The sequence below is a fragment of the Plectropomus leopardus genome, chromosome 17 (genome assembly GCF_008729295.1).
Source record: "Plectropomus leopardus isolate mb chromosome 17, YSFRI_Pleo_2.0, whole genome shotgun sequence".
In the NCBI taxonomy this organism is placed as follows: Eukaryota; Metazoa; Chordata; class Actinopteri; order Perciformes; family Serranidae; genus Plectropomus; species Plectropomus leopardus.
The window spans coordinates 10,826,000-10,843,432 of NC_056479.1; the positions used below are offsets into that span (position 1 = coordinate 10,826,000).

At 40.6% G+C, this 17,433-nt stretch overlaps 1 protein-coding gene across 1 annotated transcript in view; it reads left to right on the plus strand.

The window, feature by feature from the left end:
* Positions 1-6,066: 6,066 nt before the first annotated feature.
* Positions 6,067-17,433, plus strand: part of rnd2 (Rho family GTPase 2) — a 35,325-nt gene continuing 23,958 nt past the window's right edge. Inside the window, exons 1-2 of the mRNA XM_042505511.1 lie at positions 6,067-6,380; positions 6,829-6,916. Of these exons, the coding sequence (XP_042361445.1) occupies positions 6,219-6,380; positions 6,829-6,916 (250 nt within the window). The 5' untranslated portion in view covers positions 6,067-6,218. The remainder of the gene's footprint in view (positions 6,381-6,828; positions 6,917-17,433) is intronic.

Below are 17,433 nucleotides of genomic sequence, written 5' to 3' on the forward strand. Positions count from 1 at the left end.
TGACAGGGCCAGTATGCTAATGTACCAGCAGAGCACAGTCAGGAAAATGACTTGGACTGCAGGTTGGAGTCTGAAAAAAGGATTAGCAGAGAAGCACGCTGCAAAAGCTTTCTATAATAGTTCCACTGTGAGACCAAGGAGAAAATTTCAGGACATGTTCCAGCAGCTAAACGGGCTTTGAAAATGTATCCATCACGGGAAATGGCTGCGGTTAAAGTAACACAAGAACAGAGATGCACTGCTTTGGACACCTGGTGTAGTTTGGAGACTTCCTCTTTTGTCTAAGTAGGTTACCGAATGCATAATGTTGCTCAGCGGTGTAATTTGGCCTGGATAAAGTACTGTGTCACCACTCTGCCAGGCAAATAGAGTCTACAGGGAGTCTGGACCGTCTCTGAGGATGTGTGTGTCTGAAATACAAACACACTGATATTTTCACTTCCATTAAAACTGGGCAAATACAGGGATTTTTAACAAATCCCACACAAGCTGACTGCATGAATTATTACTGCAGATGTAAGACATACGAATACTTCCATGTTCTGTGGTGACTTAACTGCTTATTACTGTAAGTAATAAGGTCCCTCAATGTTTTATTGGTCCTCTTAGCTGCGTAATACACAGGTAAATGTTACAATTTCATTCATTATTACAATAGCCTTCAGTAAGATGCTGAATCCCTTTCAGTACTGCTGTTTTGCTAAATCATTGGTATCCAACCTTTTTGATTTGTGACCTAAATTATGAAATGTCTATTTGCAACCCATTTTTGTCTATTGATTCTGAAATGTTCAAACAAATTTGTGGGCTACTCAAATTGTTTAATTGCGACAGATTTACAGAGGCCTGAAGAAGTAAAACAGTTCAGTATTTAGCTTTAAAAAAGCACAGACTGAAGAAGTCAGAGACAAATAAGTATAATTTATTTAGAACAATTAAAACTTTAACATTAATCATTTTGTGATGCCCAAGATTATTGTCATAAACATTTCTGAAGTCCAGACCCTGAGGTGAGAAACCACTGCATCAAGGTACATAAGCAGAATTATAAGGTGAAGTAAATTCTAACTAGTTATTATACTGTCTAATAGTTTAAGCAACAATAACGCATTATATTTCATTAAATGATTATACATTTTGTAAGTAAAATCTCAAAGCTCCATGATCCTTACACACAAGTGTTTCACCTATGTTGCCTCTTCTCAAGACAATGCAAAGTTCGTTAACTATACTGTATATACACAAATTAGTATTATGCATGTAGTGGAGAAAAAAAACTAAAATATTTCCATCTAAAATGTAATGAAATATGAGTATAAAGTAGAATAACATGGAAATACGTAAGAATAGACCAAGTACCTCATTTAAAGGGACAGTTCACCCCAAAATCAAAAATACATATTTTTCTTCTTACCTATAGTGCTATTTATCAAGCTAGATTCTTTTGGTGGAAATTGGAAATTGAACACACCAGTTAACCACAAGCTGAAGGCAGACATCCCTACTGCTGATACCTTTAACACTCAGCCACTCAATATCAAAACAACAAAGACTGATAAACAACACCACAGGTAAAAAGAAAAATATCTATTTTCAATTTTGGGGTGAACTGTCCCTTTAAATAGGCTACAATATTTGAATAAATACTCTTACATTTACATTCCAACACAGATGCATTACAGCATTCATTTTCCTCTCTCATCCCATCCACTTACAGGCTCAGTGTACAGATGGTGCAGAAGCATATATGCATTACATATGCTGCAGTCATTTTCAGATGTTTAATTAAAACGGAGTGTTTCCAAGAGCTTTTGTGTGTTTTACAGTCGCATTGGAAAGTTTATAGAAACAAAGAAGCTCCAAAGCCACTGCCTAATGGCTCCTCAACCTCAGGTCATTAATGCATTTTTCTTCTATATCATTTACCCTGATCCACTGGTGGCATCTGTGCTCTGTTTACACATGGGCCTAATGAGCATATCCATCAAAGCATCTCTTCCCACATACTAATATAGAGGCAGTGGGAATGAGGAACACTACACCTACATGCTGGCAGGTCCAGCGGACAGCAGCCTAAGAGTGAGTGTATTCCACCTACCAGATACTGTAAGTATTTATGCATTTATGTAAATCCTTTTGTAGATATGTTGAGTGGGATTGGCTTACAGCAACACTGTTTCCAAGTACTATATATAGCATCTTTGTCCCTCAAGTTTAGTTATAGTAAATAGTCCAATGTCCTTAACAAGAAAACCAACTGGCCAGAAGTATGAGATGCAAGCAGAGCTTCTTGTCAGCTTCTTCTTGTTGTTAGTGAAAGTAATTTAAAGTGTTATGGACAAAAAATGATGAGCTCCAGGAGTTTCCTATAGAGACCTGATGATTTCTGCTCATTTCACCTTTGAAAAAAATAAATATGGGCTATTTGTCTGTTTCCTACAAGGTCTGGGGAGTCATGGGATACAATATCCATAAACCGTATGTAATGAAAACATGCTGCCACCTGCTGTTCTTCTGGCTCAAAGACTGATTTTGACTCTAAAGGGTCAATTCCTCCAAATCACTCACACACACACAAACACACACACACACAGCATGCACTCACACAAATCTAATTTTTTTCCTTACCCCAAATGGTAAGTCTTCCCATGTTTTAAGTTATCCGCTTCTAAAATGAGCACCACCCTTCTAATAGAACAGAGCTGAGAGGAGTTGTGCCTGTGCCACTCAAAGCATTTGGAAATTAAATTTGAAAAACTCAACAAGGTTTCCAGAAACAAGCAAATGTGAAAAGAGTACTACTATATTCTAACTGAGAAATAGCAGTTATTTTAACTTATATAAAGGTGAACTTGTGTAAAAACGAACATGAAATAAAACAAAAAAAGATAAAACTAAAAATGCCTGTGCATACTGATGACCGATTATAAAAGCACAGTTTCCTGCCTCAGTGTAACCTCACTCTAATTGACCAGATAAGAGGACAACACTTGCACAAAAACACAAAAATGACACCACAGCAGCAGCAACAAGCAACAGTAATCTAAGTGACACAGATAAGCTAAATTAGCTGATGCTTCGTATGGAATCGACAGTAGGATAGAACATCACCAAAGCAGACAGCAGCATGTAGATTTAGGTTTATGAACAATTTTCATTCCACAGTGACTGCAGCCAAAACCACTGCACAGTTTTTACACACTGTATAGTGTGCATACACAGCTGCACGCCCCAATTATACATTTCCAAGGGAAACTTTGCACTTTTTACTCCACTTCATTTATCTGACAGCTACAGTTACAGGTTAGTTTCACATTATGTTATTTGTTTGCTTGTTTGTTTTTTCGATTTTTTGGGGGGAGGCTATAGCATAAAATAGGAAAGGGGGGGATGACATGCATCAAGAGGAGACTGTGAGGTTGGAGTTGAACCTGCCGCCACTGCAACAGGGACATAGCCTTTGTACATGGGGCACCTGCTCTACCAGGCAAGCTAGTGGGTACCCCATTTTAACATTATGTTTTTACCTCAAGAAATGTACAATAAGCTTCTAAAATACAGTGCATTGTTAAAGACTGTTTATTTTACTTGTGACCCTTCGGAGGGGCCCGACCCCCAGGCTGGGAACAACTGGACTAAACTAAGAATTCAATTTAAAGTAGTTAAAATCAGCACCACAACCAACCACAACAACTACAATAATATGCTGCTTACATAGGCCTATTAATGCATCAGCATGAACAATCTAACAATGTCATACAGGCGATAATAGCATGTCAGTTAAAGAGGCCATTTTCTGCATAATCAATAGCTACTGTCACTTTTTATACTCCTGTGCTATCTGATAAAACCTTATTAAGGTAGGAGTTGGAATACACAACTTTTGCTTGTAATGGAATATTTTTTAAGTTTTGCATATAAAGCCTACTTTTAATTAAGCGAGAGAACGTAGTCCATACTCCATCACTGAAAGAGGGCACTTCACACAGATAATATAAGGAAAATAAGTAACAATTTTGCAGGTCTGTTGTATTGGATTGACATACATTATTGTCCTGCTTGTCCTCAATGTGACTAGTAGCTCTTTTGCCACTTGTAAATTGAATGTGATGTAATACCATTCGTGTCCAGAGGGCTGCAGTGTCGGTCTTCAGAGGACAAAACATGACTCAACAGTGCTGAGTGGTTGTGGCACATCATTTAATCATCTCATTCACAAAAGCAATAACTCCTCAGCAGGGCACTTACAAGGAACATCAACTAAATGCAAGGCAATGAGATCCATAAAGACAGCGCAGCCACCTTGAACTACTTAATTTGATGGACTATTTTATGTATGTACGCTGCATTTATTGTATCTCCATTAAGAGGTCATGCTGGCACTAAACCAAGAAGCATAATGTACTGAGCATTTATGCTGCTCTCCCAAAGTGATAATTTAGTGAAAATATAGGTATTTATACAATGATTATTATAGGATAGACAAATACTACTACTAATGAATAAATAATGTGGGGTAAAAAAAGACTGTACTCTCTGCCTTCTTATTAGAAATATTTAAAAAACTATTTCTAGCATATTAAGAGTTCTATTTTGATACTTAAAAGGATGACACATTTAATTTAAATGGTTTTCTTTCCATCACTTTTTTATGTACAATACAGTACCTCCTGCAGAACGACTTATCGCAGCATCCTCGACTGCAGTGAAGAAATCATCACCTTACCACTTGATTGCAAAAAGAAGTGTGACACATTCACTGGAGTAAAGTGCTGAACTTCTATTAGGAACTAGAAATCCACCCAGTATGCTGCATTTTCTGGTTTCACAACATATTAAATTGTTCCCACCTGAGCGCATTGCAGAGTTGTTTATTTTGATGGTGAACAGAAACTACACAAAAGCTGTGAATACAAGTACAACAAGAAACACAGAGTTCTGGCGAATTTTTATGCACTATTTGTGCATTTACTGCATCAGATTATAATATATGTTTTACATTTTTTGCTTTCATGGTTGGGGTGGTGGATGGTTCTCAAAAATCCTCAAAGAGCCTCACCATAACCACAGTGACTTTACTTGTCTAAACTGAACCTGCATAAGTTAATTTTAATAACATAACTGTACATTGAGACGGTAATGTCATTTGTGGGGTGCTGATTTGCAAGATAGCATATGAGCTGTTGTGCAGTCACAGATTGAGCATAAGAATTCTCTAGAATTTCTGAAATTGTTTGATGCCCAAAATGTTTAACACAATTTCATCCCGACTTGTCACATATTGCTACTTTGTCAATGGACTTCCACGTCTACATATTAGTAATTAGGCATCCTTCTGTGTCTGCTATTTATGCTCTGTGACGTTGCTACTGTGATGTCAACAAATGAACATGATGGGATGACGCTGCAAACGCTTCTGTTCAGGCAACAACAACAACAACACATGGCAACCAATTTCAGAACGCCAACTAACACACATGCTGGCACGAATGGTTAGGATTTGGAAAGGCGGCACATAGGTGTAGAAAAACCCCCCAAAACATTCACACGGGAACTGAATGCCAGACTCGTGCATCAATGTCCGTTTGTAATGCTGCCTGTGCCCATATCAGGCAGACCCACCAGGTGTCATCTGGCTGTCCGCTGGTATATGATAACACCAACCTTGGGCAAAAGTGAAACCTCCAAACCCCCAAACCCCCTTGTTTCCCCTCCATGTTGGAATAAAACCTACGCCCCTGCTCTCAAACATAAAATTCCTTAGGTAATATGATATGGACACTGTAAGGATAGAGTAGGTAGAATTTGTCTCCATAGACTCTTTGTGTCCTACTGATATAGTCTTAGTAATATCATAGAGATATTAAAAGGATAGCCTACTGGGAGGCAAAAACAAACAGGATGAGGTCACTATAAACTCTTTGTCCCACAGACCTTTTATTTCCCATAAGAGCAGCCTATTACAGCTGACTGATGTGATCCAGACGCGATTATTAGGAAGGCGTGGCCAGAAATCAAACTACAGGAGTTTCTAGGGAGGGCTGCGTGTGTGTGCGCGTGCTTCCTGTGGTTTCGGTAGCAGATCAGTCAGACAGACAGAGTGTATCAGCGGGACCGGGGAGCTGCGCGCAGGGCAGAGGGATCTGGAGAAAGCGCACCGGGTCGGCGCATGTATTTTCTCATTTTTCTTCCCCGTCTTGCGTTCTGCTGCGTCTCCTATGCTGGATGCTGGATGCAATCCGTCCCCGCGTCAACAGCACACCTCTGACGGACAAAACATGGACAGTATAGGCAGCCGCTGTAAGATTGTGGTGGTCGGGGACACGCAATGTGGGAAAACGGCACTGCTGCACGTTTTTGCCAAGGACTGCTATCCAGAGGTGGGTCTGTCACAAGTCTGAACTTTAGTGATTTTAATATGAAGAGCAGTGGAGTTTGTGAATGAGTGAGCACTGACATTTAAATGCAACTTCAGCAGTACTTATTCAGTAGGTTACATCCACCTGCCCAAAGACAGAGAGAGAGAGGAAGCTGTGATGAATGCCTATAAAATCACTGTAATAGTCCTGTAATGTCTAAATGGACTTCTTATTGTGTCTGCAGTGCTGCCTATGAAACTTTAAGGCGTTGTCTTCACCTGCTATAATATCAACGTTTTTTCTCAAATATCCCCAAAGGGATTACTTTGCTGTTTGGCATTATTTTATTTATCTCCAACATCATTTCAAATGGTTTTCCTTACTTCTCTCCTGAAGCCTGTGGCTGTGTAAACACAGGCTTATCTTGTCCGTCTTAATTGGATAACTAAAATAAATCCCTTATTTTCAGAACTACGTGCCCACGGTGTTTGAAAACTACACAGCCAGTTTTGAGATAGACAAGCACCGGATCGAGCTGAATATGTGGGACACGTCAGGTAAGACAATATCTCTTCATATCTCTGCCTGCTGCACAGTCTCTCTTTAAAGGCTGACATCAAATCAATCCCCTCCCAGCCCCTGCCATGGTGCCTGTCCCTGGCTGCGACCGTGGGAGGACTGCCTCCAACTCCCCTCTCCAACTTTTCTAGCCGTCGTCTTTTTGACAAATTGCTTTGACCTTGCCAACTTCAGATGGATGTCTTTTGTTTTTAGATTCTTTTTTTGTTGTAGCACGGTGCTTCTGCTATTTATGATTGTTGTCTTTTGCTGGAAAGTCGGTGCCAGCCTCATGTCTCCTGGTGCCTTGTGTTTGCATTCCTTCCTGTGCTGTCCGCTGTGTGAGGCTGGCTCTTCCCATGCTCTGGCCACAGGGTCAGGCGACTGTAGGGGGTTGGAATGGGTGCAGGCGTGGAGAATTGAGACAGGATGGGCCTGAAGAGACCAGCAAGTGTGTAACCAGTGACTGTTTTAGCATGATGTAGTGATTTGCTGACATGTCAGCCAGATATTTGACATGTCTGATTGTTTGCTTCAGTTTCCTCCTTTGCCACAATCTCAGGAGATAATATGATATGAAGTTTTACCTCCTTTAAATATTTTACCAATATAAAAAGGGCACTTACATAAAACTGAGCTGTATATGTAGTAGAGAGACACAAATACTTTCGAAATTGGTGCTACATGACCATAAAAAATGTGGAAAAAGGACTGTGCCATTTGCTTTTGCACAATAGGTCGAAAGCCTACAACTACCATAATGCACTTCATGTAACAGACCAATAAACTCTGCTGCTGGTGGGCGACATAATGTGGACAGATCCATGTGATATAACGGTGGCCAGTGAGTAACAAATAATCTCGTATTACACTTACATGGTAAGCTAAAATATGTTTCTGAAGAAAAGAGAGAAAGAGTAAAGGGTCATTTATGCTGACGGATGGATCCTCCTGTCCATTGTCTGCATTTGTCTGTATTTGTGCACCTTTTCTTAAAGCTAACGGATACGGACGAAAAGGAGCAGAACCACTAGATATCATTGTGGCAGTGTAATGAAAATACCACCTAGGAGATGAAGAAGAAATAATAATAAATAATGGTGAAATGGAACGAACTGGTTATATACAGTGTAATCAACATGTAAGGATGTATATAACAGATGCACAGACCTCCACTATCTACAACACTGCTTCCATTTAAAGGTACAATATTACGATTTCCACCGCCACCATGTCTGTGTTTCGTTGTTGTCAGAAACTTTTGACGCTGCCCTTTAGTGCTATCTAATGGCTGTATCTGTGCAAACGTAATGGTCGAATGGAGGTATGAGGACAATGACGTTAATATGAAACAGACATCTATTTTCATATGTAAAGGGAGTAAAGCTAAGTCTTTTGTACCACCTCTATACTCTTACATACTCTTTCGCAGTCTAAGAGCCAGTGAAACTCCGCTGGATGATGTATTTTAGATCATCCGTCATGGGGGGAGGAGGGATATCTAGGCATGGGTTTGAGTTCATCTACACATACTAACCACACTGTTTTGATAAAAAGCTGGTTCAAAATTTGTGAAGTATCCCTTTAATATGATGAGAGTGATGTTTCCAGAGTTTAACTATCTGGCCACTTTAACTCCCTCAGCCCTAAAAGAAATTCATTCATGTTTCTTCCCAGATTCATTCATCAAGATTTCAACTCAAAGTTTTGTGATGTTGTTTTAGGAGCTTTTCCCACCCTGAGTAAAAGTTCTCAAGGCAATAAAAATGTCAAATTTAAACACGCTGATGTGCTCAGAATAACAGCTACTTGTGACGTCAGTGTCAAACACTGTTGATCCACGGAAAGAATCTGTGTCAACAGTGTTGCGCCATCAGAACGGGACTTTCTCTGGAAATCATCCTGACGTTGTCCTGTCAGTGACTTCCTGTGTGATTAAGCGTCAGTGTAAAAACATGCCTCTGGCTGGGGAGGTATTTTTGGCCACCAGGCATCCAGCGGCACCAGTAAGACTCCTGCTCAGAGAGCCGTGGATTATCTGCGCTGAGATCTGCATCTCATCATGGTCATCTCAGGCTGGAGGGTCCTGTCAGCTCTCTGACCGGTGACACGGCTGACCAGTCACAGGACTATTTGGGATCTTCCCAGGGAGAATTCCTTCTTTTATCATAAACATTCCCAAACCTTAAACCCATCCTCCGGCAGAGACGATGGAACTATTTTTATGTTATATGATCAGTAAAAGAATGTTGTTTTTCTTTGGACCTCATGGTGACCCGGAGAGTAAATCTGCTTGAGCCTGTCAGTCAGGGGTCGGGGTCCCCTGGGGCCTGGGGCCACTACTTAGAAGAGTTCCTTATCTCTGCGCTGTAAGAGCCTAATGATGTAGTGGGAATGTTGTGCTTCTGTCCATCTTTAAAACCCTAAACCACCTTTGGCAGAGTTGGTCTTTAATCTTAAACCAGGAGCTACCCGCCCCACAACAAACATGACGTCACCCAACCCACAGGGCAAATGTGTGTGTGTGTGTGTGTGTGTGTGTGTGTGTGTGTGTGTGTGTTTGATAAAAGTGTGCTTCTGTGTGTGTGTGTGTGCGTGTGTTCAGAGGTCCGTGGTATGCCATTATTCACTGATTCACAGCAAACACAGATGTTCATATTTTCCCTCAACAAGGAAAATAATTGGCTCACACTTCGATGAAAAAGGCTTTCATCTGAAGAAAATAGCATGTCTCCCATCATTCCTCTTTTAGATTCAGATTTTATTATTGCCTCACTCCCTCGCCTCTTTCAGCTCCCCTTTACGAGCTGTTTTTGTTAGTATTATTTTGCTCTTGAACACTATTAGCGGCACCACCAGCTCAGTGCCCAGACTCTTAGGCATGGTCACGGCATCATTTACAACAGAGTGAAATCAATTTATTTCAATAAATCGCTGGGATCAGTGGATTTACTCGTGGAGGGGAACTAAATGTGTTATATGCTCTGGCTTAGAGTTAACTTAAGTAAACTTTGACCTGTGAACTCACTTTCTTGCAAACCGTCCCGACAGTGCTGACCTTTTGAAGAGGAGGAAACCTGTCATGGTAGTCGTTGCCAAATAAGAAGCAATGCAGATGGAGCTTTCCTCTGAGTACCCACTTTGCCTTTAATAAAACCACAATATCACTGAGCTGCCAGTACCTCCTATTTTGAAATAAAATGGATCCCCAGAGCTTTTTCGTAGGTGTAGTCACATTGGGCCACTTAAAATCTTGGGAGGGGCAAAACAAAACCAAACACTATAACTGAATTTCAGGAATTCAAATATAGGCTAGTTGAAAACTATTTCAATATAAGAGTTAAGGAATCACGTACTGATTTACTTTTTCCTGTTAATACTAATTGTCTGATGTGCACAGACTAATATCAGTACACGTATATTTTAAGTTCCACAACAATCCTGTTTCAGTGTGTTATAAGTACAAGTTGTTCATCTAACAGGCTGGTTGTCCCTTTGATTAAATATTTAAATAAGCAGCTTTAATATAAAGGAGTGCATTGATTGTCAGGAACAAAACATTTGCAGAGAACAAGCCCTCTCAAGTTTAGGGGAGACTCAAGGGTATAGTACATAGGACCAGTTTTCATTGAGGTGAGACTTCAAGGTACCCCTTTAAAAATGGTAATGCCAGTTGTTCCCTCACCAAATACTGACCTAACTTTGAAACCTTAAGGCCCAGACACACCAACCGACATTAGAGGGCTAGCAACACAAACGCCGCCTGCTGCGTCACCTCATGTTGCCTGTCTCAGTGAAAAAGTTGCACAAGAACATACCAAACTGAAGGCCAACCAGAATGTAGATTCTGCGCCTGTGCGAAAGGAAACACCCTTCCATACCAGCAGACGGAGACGGTCCGTAATCTTCATTAAAAAAGGGAAACTGCAAGACTGTCTTGACACTAGTTGCCAGTTAGCACATTAACAACACAACCCAATGTTGAAACAAGCAAGCATGTTTACCATGCACCAGTGAACAACAACACACATCAGCAGGAAACATTTCTGCTAAAGAGCTCAATGGCTTAAGAAAAACAATCTCACCCGACACAACAGGTTTGTTTTAATCTCACTTTCTTGACTTTAGCCCTTTGTTTACTTTCCTCACATCTGTTTCTGTTCTCATGTGCTGAGCTCAACTGCCAATCAGAGCGATTTCGTGTCTCATATTCAACATGCTGAATCGGCAAAAAAAAAAAAGGCTGACGAGCACAGATGATGACCAAAGGTACAGGACACAGCAAACTGACTAGGGGTTGATCAATATCGGTTTTACAGGGCTGATACCAATACAGATTATTAGAAGTTAACGAGAACAATAACCGATATTTGGAATCAATATACATTTACAATAAAAATGAAGTATTTTGAATTTGGAATATGACAAACTCAAACACAACACTTTGTTTAAATGCCTTTATCAAACGTTTAATCAAAAAAAGTGAAAATTAAATAAAAACGGTTTTACAAAGTAAAAGTTCCTCCCATGCTGACACCTTCTTTGCCCTTTTTAATTAATTTTATCTGCAATTATTAAAACAAAATGCTGATACAGATGATTGGTAAAATGCCAAATATCGTCCCGATAATCGTCCAGGCCGATAATCGGCCATGACCTGGCACCCTCTTTCTGGTGGCTACAGTCTACAGTTCTCTGTACAGCTCAATTTCGACCTGACATGTGTGTCAGTCAATCCTCTATTTACTCTTCCAAAGCTGCATCCCATTCTCCCCAAAATACAGTGTTGTTTTTTTTCTGACAACCCAAGCTTTCAGCCTCTTCACATAAAGTATTGTCTCCCTTTTAATTGCGGGTGAAGTCTGCCTGCTTTGGTCTGGCTCCGCTCACAAAGCATTATTGATCACTATCCCAGGCATGGCTATTTAAACAGCTTGCGCCTCGCCTGGTCCACGTTTCTCCGGCGTGGTTAGATGTGTATTGCCATTAAAAATGCTCCCAGCATTCAGTGCTGCGCCATTGATTAGTTTGGTCTCATTAATTCTGGCTCTTCCACAAGGTCTAGTCCTTGCAGGATGGGTGAGAACAGCGGTGAGGTGTTTATCTAATTGAGGTCATTACTGAGTGTAAATCTGTATGTCTGTGCAAGTCTGTATGTGTGTGTGTGTGTGTTCTCTAAATGAATGGGTATTTTCAGAAGCATTAAACAAAAACAAGGAGGTTTATGGCCTCTGGGAGCCGGAGGGTAACTTTCAGATGTGTTTTATATTCTGCCCTTCTTTCAGCTCCGGACCATCTGGAGAATTAAGTCAATTAGAAAGTGATTGAATGGAATTCCAATGAGAAAAACCATTATAACTGCGTATGTATCTGTATTACATGCAGCATGTGCAAAAAGACGCTGGAGTCCTTTTCACCATCGCATGTATCTGTTTCTTAATGGACTTTTAAAGCAACCCAAGCTGTTAAGTGGTCAAAATGTCAATGCGGCTCTGTGATAAGTTATCTGAGGGCCATTAGTGATTGCTGTCGACGCTCAGTCAGGGTTTTTTACCGAGCCTGAAACATTAATACGCTCTTTCTTTCTTCCCAATATGGTGAGGGTGCCTGGGAAAGATTCCCTCTTGCCTTGGCTCTCAGACTAATACCCAGCTAAGAGGTGTGCATTCTGTTTCTTACAAGTCCGAGTCATGACAGGCCGTGTTTCCCCAAACTTCCAACAGCAGTGCACTCACGTCTCTTTCTGTTTCTCTTCTCTAACTCCTGACCTGATTCTCACATGAGAACTGGAACTCTTACTTTCTGTTTAGTCATGCTGGAGTGTGCTTTCAAGTGGCAATCCACGGGAATCTTGTTTTTCTTTCTTCTTTTGCTGACATCTTTTCTACTAATCAGTTCACGCTGTGGTGTTTTTTCCCCCACTGTACTTCTCACAGATTGCTTGTCATTCAAACCACGTGTCCCTCACTCTTTATCCCAAGAAGCTCTGTCAATGAAATCTGAGTTTCTGTTGAGTTTCTTTGACTGATCAGCGATGCTGGCTATTGTAACCGCCCATTTTTTCCTCTATTTATTTCCAAACAAAGTGCTGTAGCTGCTGCTGGGAACATGAAACGCATCACTTGCTGTGCAGTGGAGGATTTTTTCCTGCAATAGCCCTGTCTGACACCGGGTGTTCACAACAACAAATATAAAAGCTTTCATGAACTGGCTACAGTTTGACACACCATTGTGCTGCACAGTCGGTGACAGGGAGCAGAAAAGCATTTATTTATCAGGAAATGTCACAGATTATGAGAGATTCTGTAAAAATTACCACTCACACAAATTTCAAAGCCACCTTTCTCATGTTCTCAAAGTCATGTTTAATGTTTTTTTTTTGTGACTCATTTCTCGTGACAAAGCTGTTTCGACTTTTCACAGTCAGAGGTGTAATTGTTTTGACTTAAGAGACGATAACAAGACACTGCAAATGTGTAACACCACTCCCAGCCCTGGCTCAGAGTCGCAGTCTGGCCGTCTCTCTTCTGTCATACCGACTTTCCAGCATTCCTGGTGTCTTTATGCTCTTTAAAAACTCCACATTCTCAGCTCGCTGGACCAGCAGGGCATCCAGAGGCCTGTAAAAACATGCCGGCTTTCTGTTCCTCGACACTTTCCACTTGATTAATCTTTAATAGAGAGTGAGTGAACTACAATCACAACGCAGAGCAGAGATAAAATCAACAGACACATCTTTGCCCTCAAAGTACAGCTCACTGGGGGCAGAGGGTGCTCAGAAAAGTGCTGCCTGACCTCAGCACGCTGATCACATGTATTATTTGCTCTGGGCTCTTACAGTTTGGCCTCTCTGTTAGAATCAACGTTAAATAATTAAAAACAATCATTTCTCTCAGAAACTGGAGAATGAGATTGTGTTTCGGTGGTTGTTGCCCGACGGAAAGAGAGCTGCATATTTAACCACACACACTAAATATACCTTTTGTTTATTTTTGTCTGCATCCTGAAGGGAGGATGACGACACCCTTTCAACTGCTTCTCACAAAGCTGAATGTATGCACCGAGCCTAAGCCCTGAAAGTTGTTCCCGCTCTTTGCCTAACCAGCCCAGGGCAATAACTGCCTAAACGAAACCTGTTTTGATGATGCATAGCAGGCTGGAAGGCACTCCCCTGCACTGAGGGAGAACGGCTGCATGACAGTTTTTGGTAATGAGTAAACAGAGGATAGTGCAAGGTTTGTGAAATACTGTATCTTTAAATAACTGTTTGCGCCCTGGTAATTAAACAAACACAGTCATTTGAGAGGTTTAGAAAGTTGCTCCCTAACAAAAAGTTTGCTTTTCCCCACTGACCAACAGTTTAAAAATCCCAAAAATATTCAGTTAACACCAACATGAAAAAGACAAAACAGCAGTAAATCTTCACTTTTTGGAAGATGAAAATGGACTTCAACAACAAATCCATCATCAAAATTGTTATCGAATAATGTCCTCTGGATTTTCTAATCGATTATTAGACTTAAATTGTCTTGACTCAAGTTCTTATAGTTCTTATGTCATTCATACAGTTATTATGCCACCATGACAGTGTAACACGAGTGAATGCCGTAACAGGGTGGCTTATGAACACGCCTGCCAATTGAAAACAACAGAAATCAGTGCGCAAAAAACGCGGCATGTGTACGGCCCTTTACACTACTACTACTACACATGCACTCATTCACACATGCATTCATACACCAACTCGGAGGCTATCAAGGTGCTACCTGCTAACTGCACTTAAACACCAATGGCTCCACTATCAGAAACAATTTGGGGGTCATTATCTTTCACAAGACTACTTCCACATGCGCACTGAGGGAGCAAACAGCTGTAGCACCACAACCTTCAATCTTTGTCCAGATTGAAATACTGCATCATCAACTACTGACATCAAATTATGTTTAAACATTTTTGGTCCCCAGAGGGTGTATCCAAATGACTTGAGTGAGCCTCTGGCTGGCTTTTCCCCAATGTATTTTCATTTCTGTTTTCTTAGCTATTTGATAGACTTACAAACATTCACGACCCCCTCAAGATGAGTCGTAATCTCTCTGGTGATCCTCTGACTTTTCATCTAGTGCTATCAAGTCAAAATTTCAAAATGCTAAACTAAGATGGTGAACATGGTTACCATTATACCTAGTTAAACTGTTTTTTTGTTTTGTTTTTTGCTTTAACGTATCGTTATGAAGCAAATGTTGATTGCACGATATAATGGCTATTGAAAAATGACACCTTCAGCGTTTAGGATGGTCCCCTTTAAGCCTTGCTTTCACTGTGTAATACTGTCTGTCACCGGGTACAATCTCTCGGGAAAACAAAGGCTGACTGGCGATCCAGTCAGGCTGGCACCAATATCTGCTTTCATGTCTTTCATGTCATTATAGACGAAATGAATAAATAAATTCAAGCTTTTATCCTGCGTTGTAGTTGATGCTATCAGGAAACGGGAAAGCATTCGTGTTGTTGTCTGCAAAGGTGGCACCAACAAAAATACAACTTGTAAACAATGGGGGGAAAGGTTGTCTGCTTCCACTTTAATATTGCCACTGTGAGCGTGTAGCATATCGATGGTAGCAGTTAGCGCAATGCAATGCTTTGCCTAAGTACAGCCTTACAGAGCCACGAGCACAGCTAAAGACTAATGCTGTGTTCACACTACAAGCGACAGCTCTACAACAAGACCAGCTTTATTATCAACAAATTGCCATTAAAATGGTGCTCTGAGTGATGAAAAAAGTCGAGGCCAGCTCAATTTTCATTTGTAGCACATCATAGCAACAAGTGTTGGACGTCAGTTTGCAGCTTCATGTCAGCCGCTTCCGCTGAAAATGATTCGTAACCTGTTGCTGTGACACTCGTGTGAACGCAGCTCGACTCTTGTTGGAGCATGAGAGGGCAGGTGTGACATTCTCTATTGTGTCTGTGACAAGAACTCACTGTACACATTAAACAAAAGTTTCCCTTCTCAATTTGGTGGCTGAGCACAGAGTACAGTTTGTAATAATGTGTGACTTGTGACTGACATGTCAGATTTTTTTTCTGCGAGGGTTGGAAATTAACTTGGGCTTTTGTTCAGAGTCTCCAGTCTCCATAGACAGTTAATGGAATGCCTGTGAAGTGTATTTTTGGACAAAGGGGATATCGTTCTGTCCTCCCGGGCCTTATGAACTTGACAGCAGAATCACAGAGAATATATTCTGTCTCATCCCTGACTCTCATCCCCCTGGCATCAGGTTTGGGTTGAGCCTGCAGCCTGTCTGGCAGGCTGCACCTGATAATCCCCAGGATTACAGTTAATGGTTGGAGCCCACAAAGACGTTTTGCATATTAGAAATCAAGCTGCAAGCTGCGTGGGGTGTATGTGGATGTGCAATCTTTGTGTGTCACTGTAGTGTAGATTGTATTAAAATTTTACTGCCGAGGATTTTAGCCATGTTTGATCTGATCACTCCCATGATCAGTAATAATGAGCCTTACTAACAAATAGAAATAAATCACTTCAATTTTGAGAAGAAAAATGTAAATGTAGTGACCTTTTGCGTTAACCCTTTGAAACCTGAATGTACATCACTGTTTTTGTGTTGTATTTCAACCTTTGAAATCTGAGCAAATTGGTTTGCTTTCTTTTGAAAACATGGGAAAACAGCAGTGAGCTACTTGGCAAGAACTGTTCCGCAAATTGCAAGCAGTGAATAGCTTTGGAAAATTATTCTTAAAAAAGGGGGGAAAAGCCCAAAAAACATATTTATAATTTTCTTAACTATATATTTAAAATTATTTTACTTTTTTTTTTCAGGTCATTTCCCTGATTTTTTTTTTTTTTTTTTTTTTTTTTTACTTTTTTCTTTTTTTTCCTCTTAATTTTGAGTTTTTTCTTTTCTTTTTTTTTAAACTACTTTTGTTTTAGCTAATTATTGGGTCATTTCCCCTGAAGTTTCTCAATGCCCTTTTCCCATCATTTCAAAAGAAATCACGCCAATTTGCTCAGGTTTCAAGGGATTAACGGCCACTGAGGGGCTGCTTAGAGCCTTAAATGTCCAGGTTTAGACAATAACTAAAATATATTTTACAGCTCAGGAAACATTATTGCTCCATATTCACACATGGTTGCATATAACTAAAATGGCACTTACAGACATACAGATGCATGCCTCATATTAAAAATTACTATAATTATTTTGGCATTACAAGAACAAATCCCCTCTGTGTTCCAGGCATTTCACTCTTTCCCTCTTTGCAAATGGTCTCCAGCTTCTCAACTTCTTGAATAATAATGGTCTCATGCACAGTGCTGCTCTTCATCGTACCCCGACTCTGAGTGTGTGACATTATGGAAACTCTGGAGGACAGCCGGCAGTCCTGGCTGCTGAGCTGGATGGTCTTGGTTGTTGAGCAGGCAAGCAGCTGTGCTCCATCCCTGGAGCTCTGTGAATTGTATTCTTAGAGGACTACACAACAGGTCAAGAGCTGA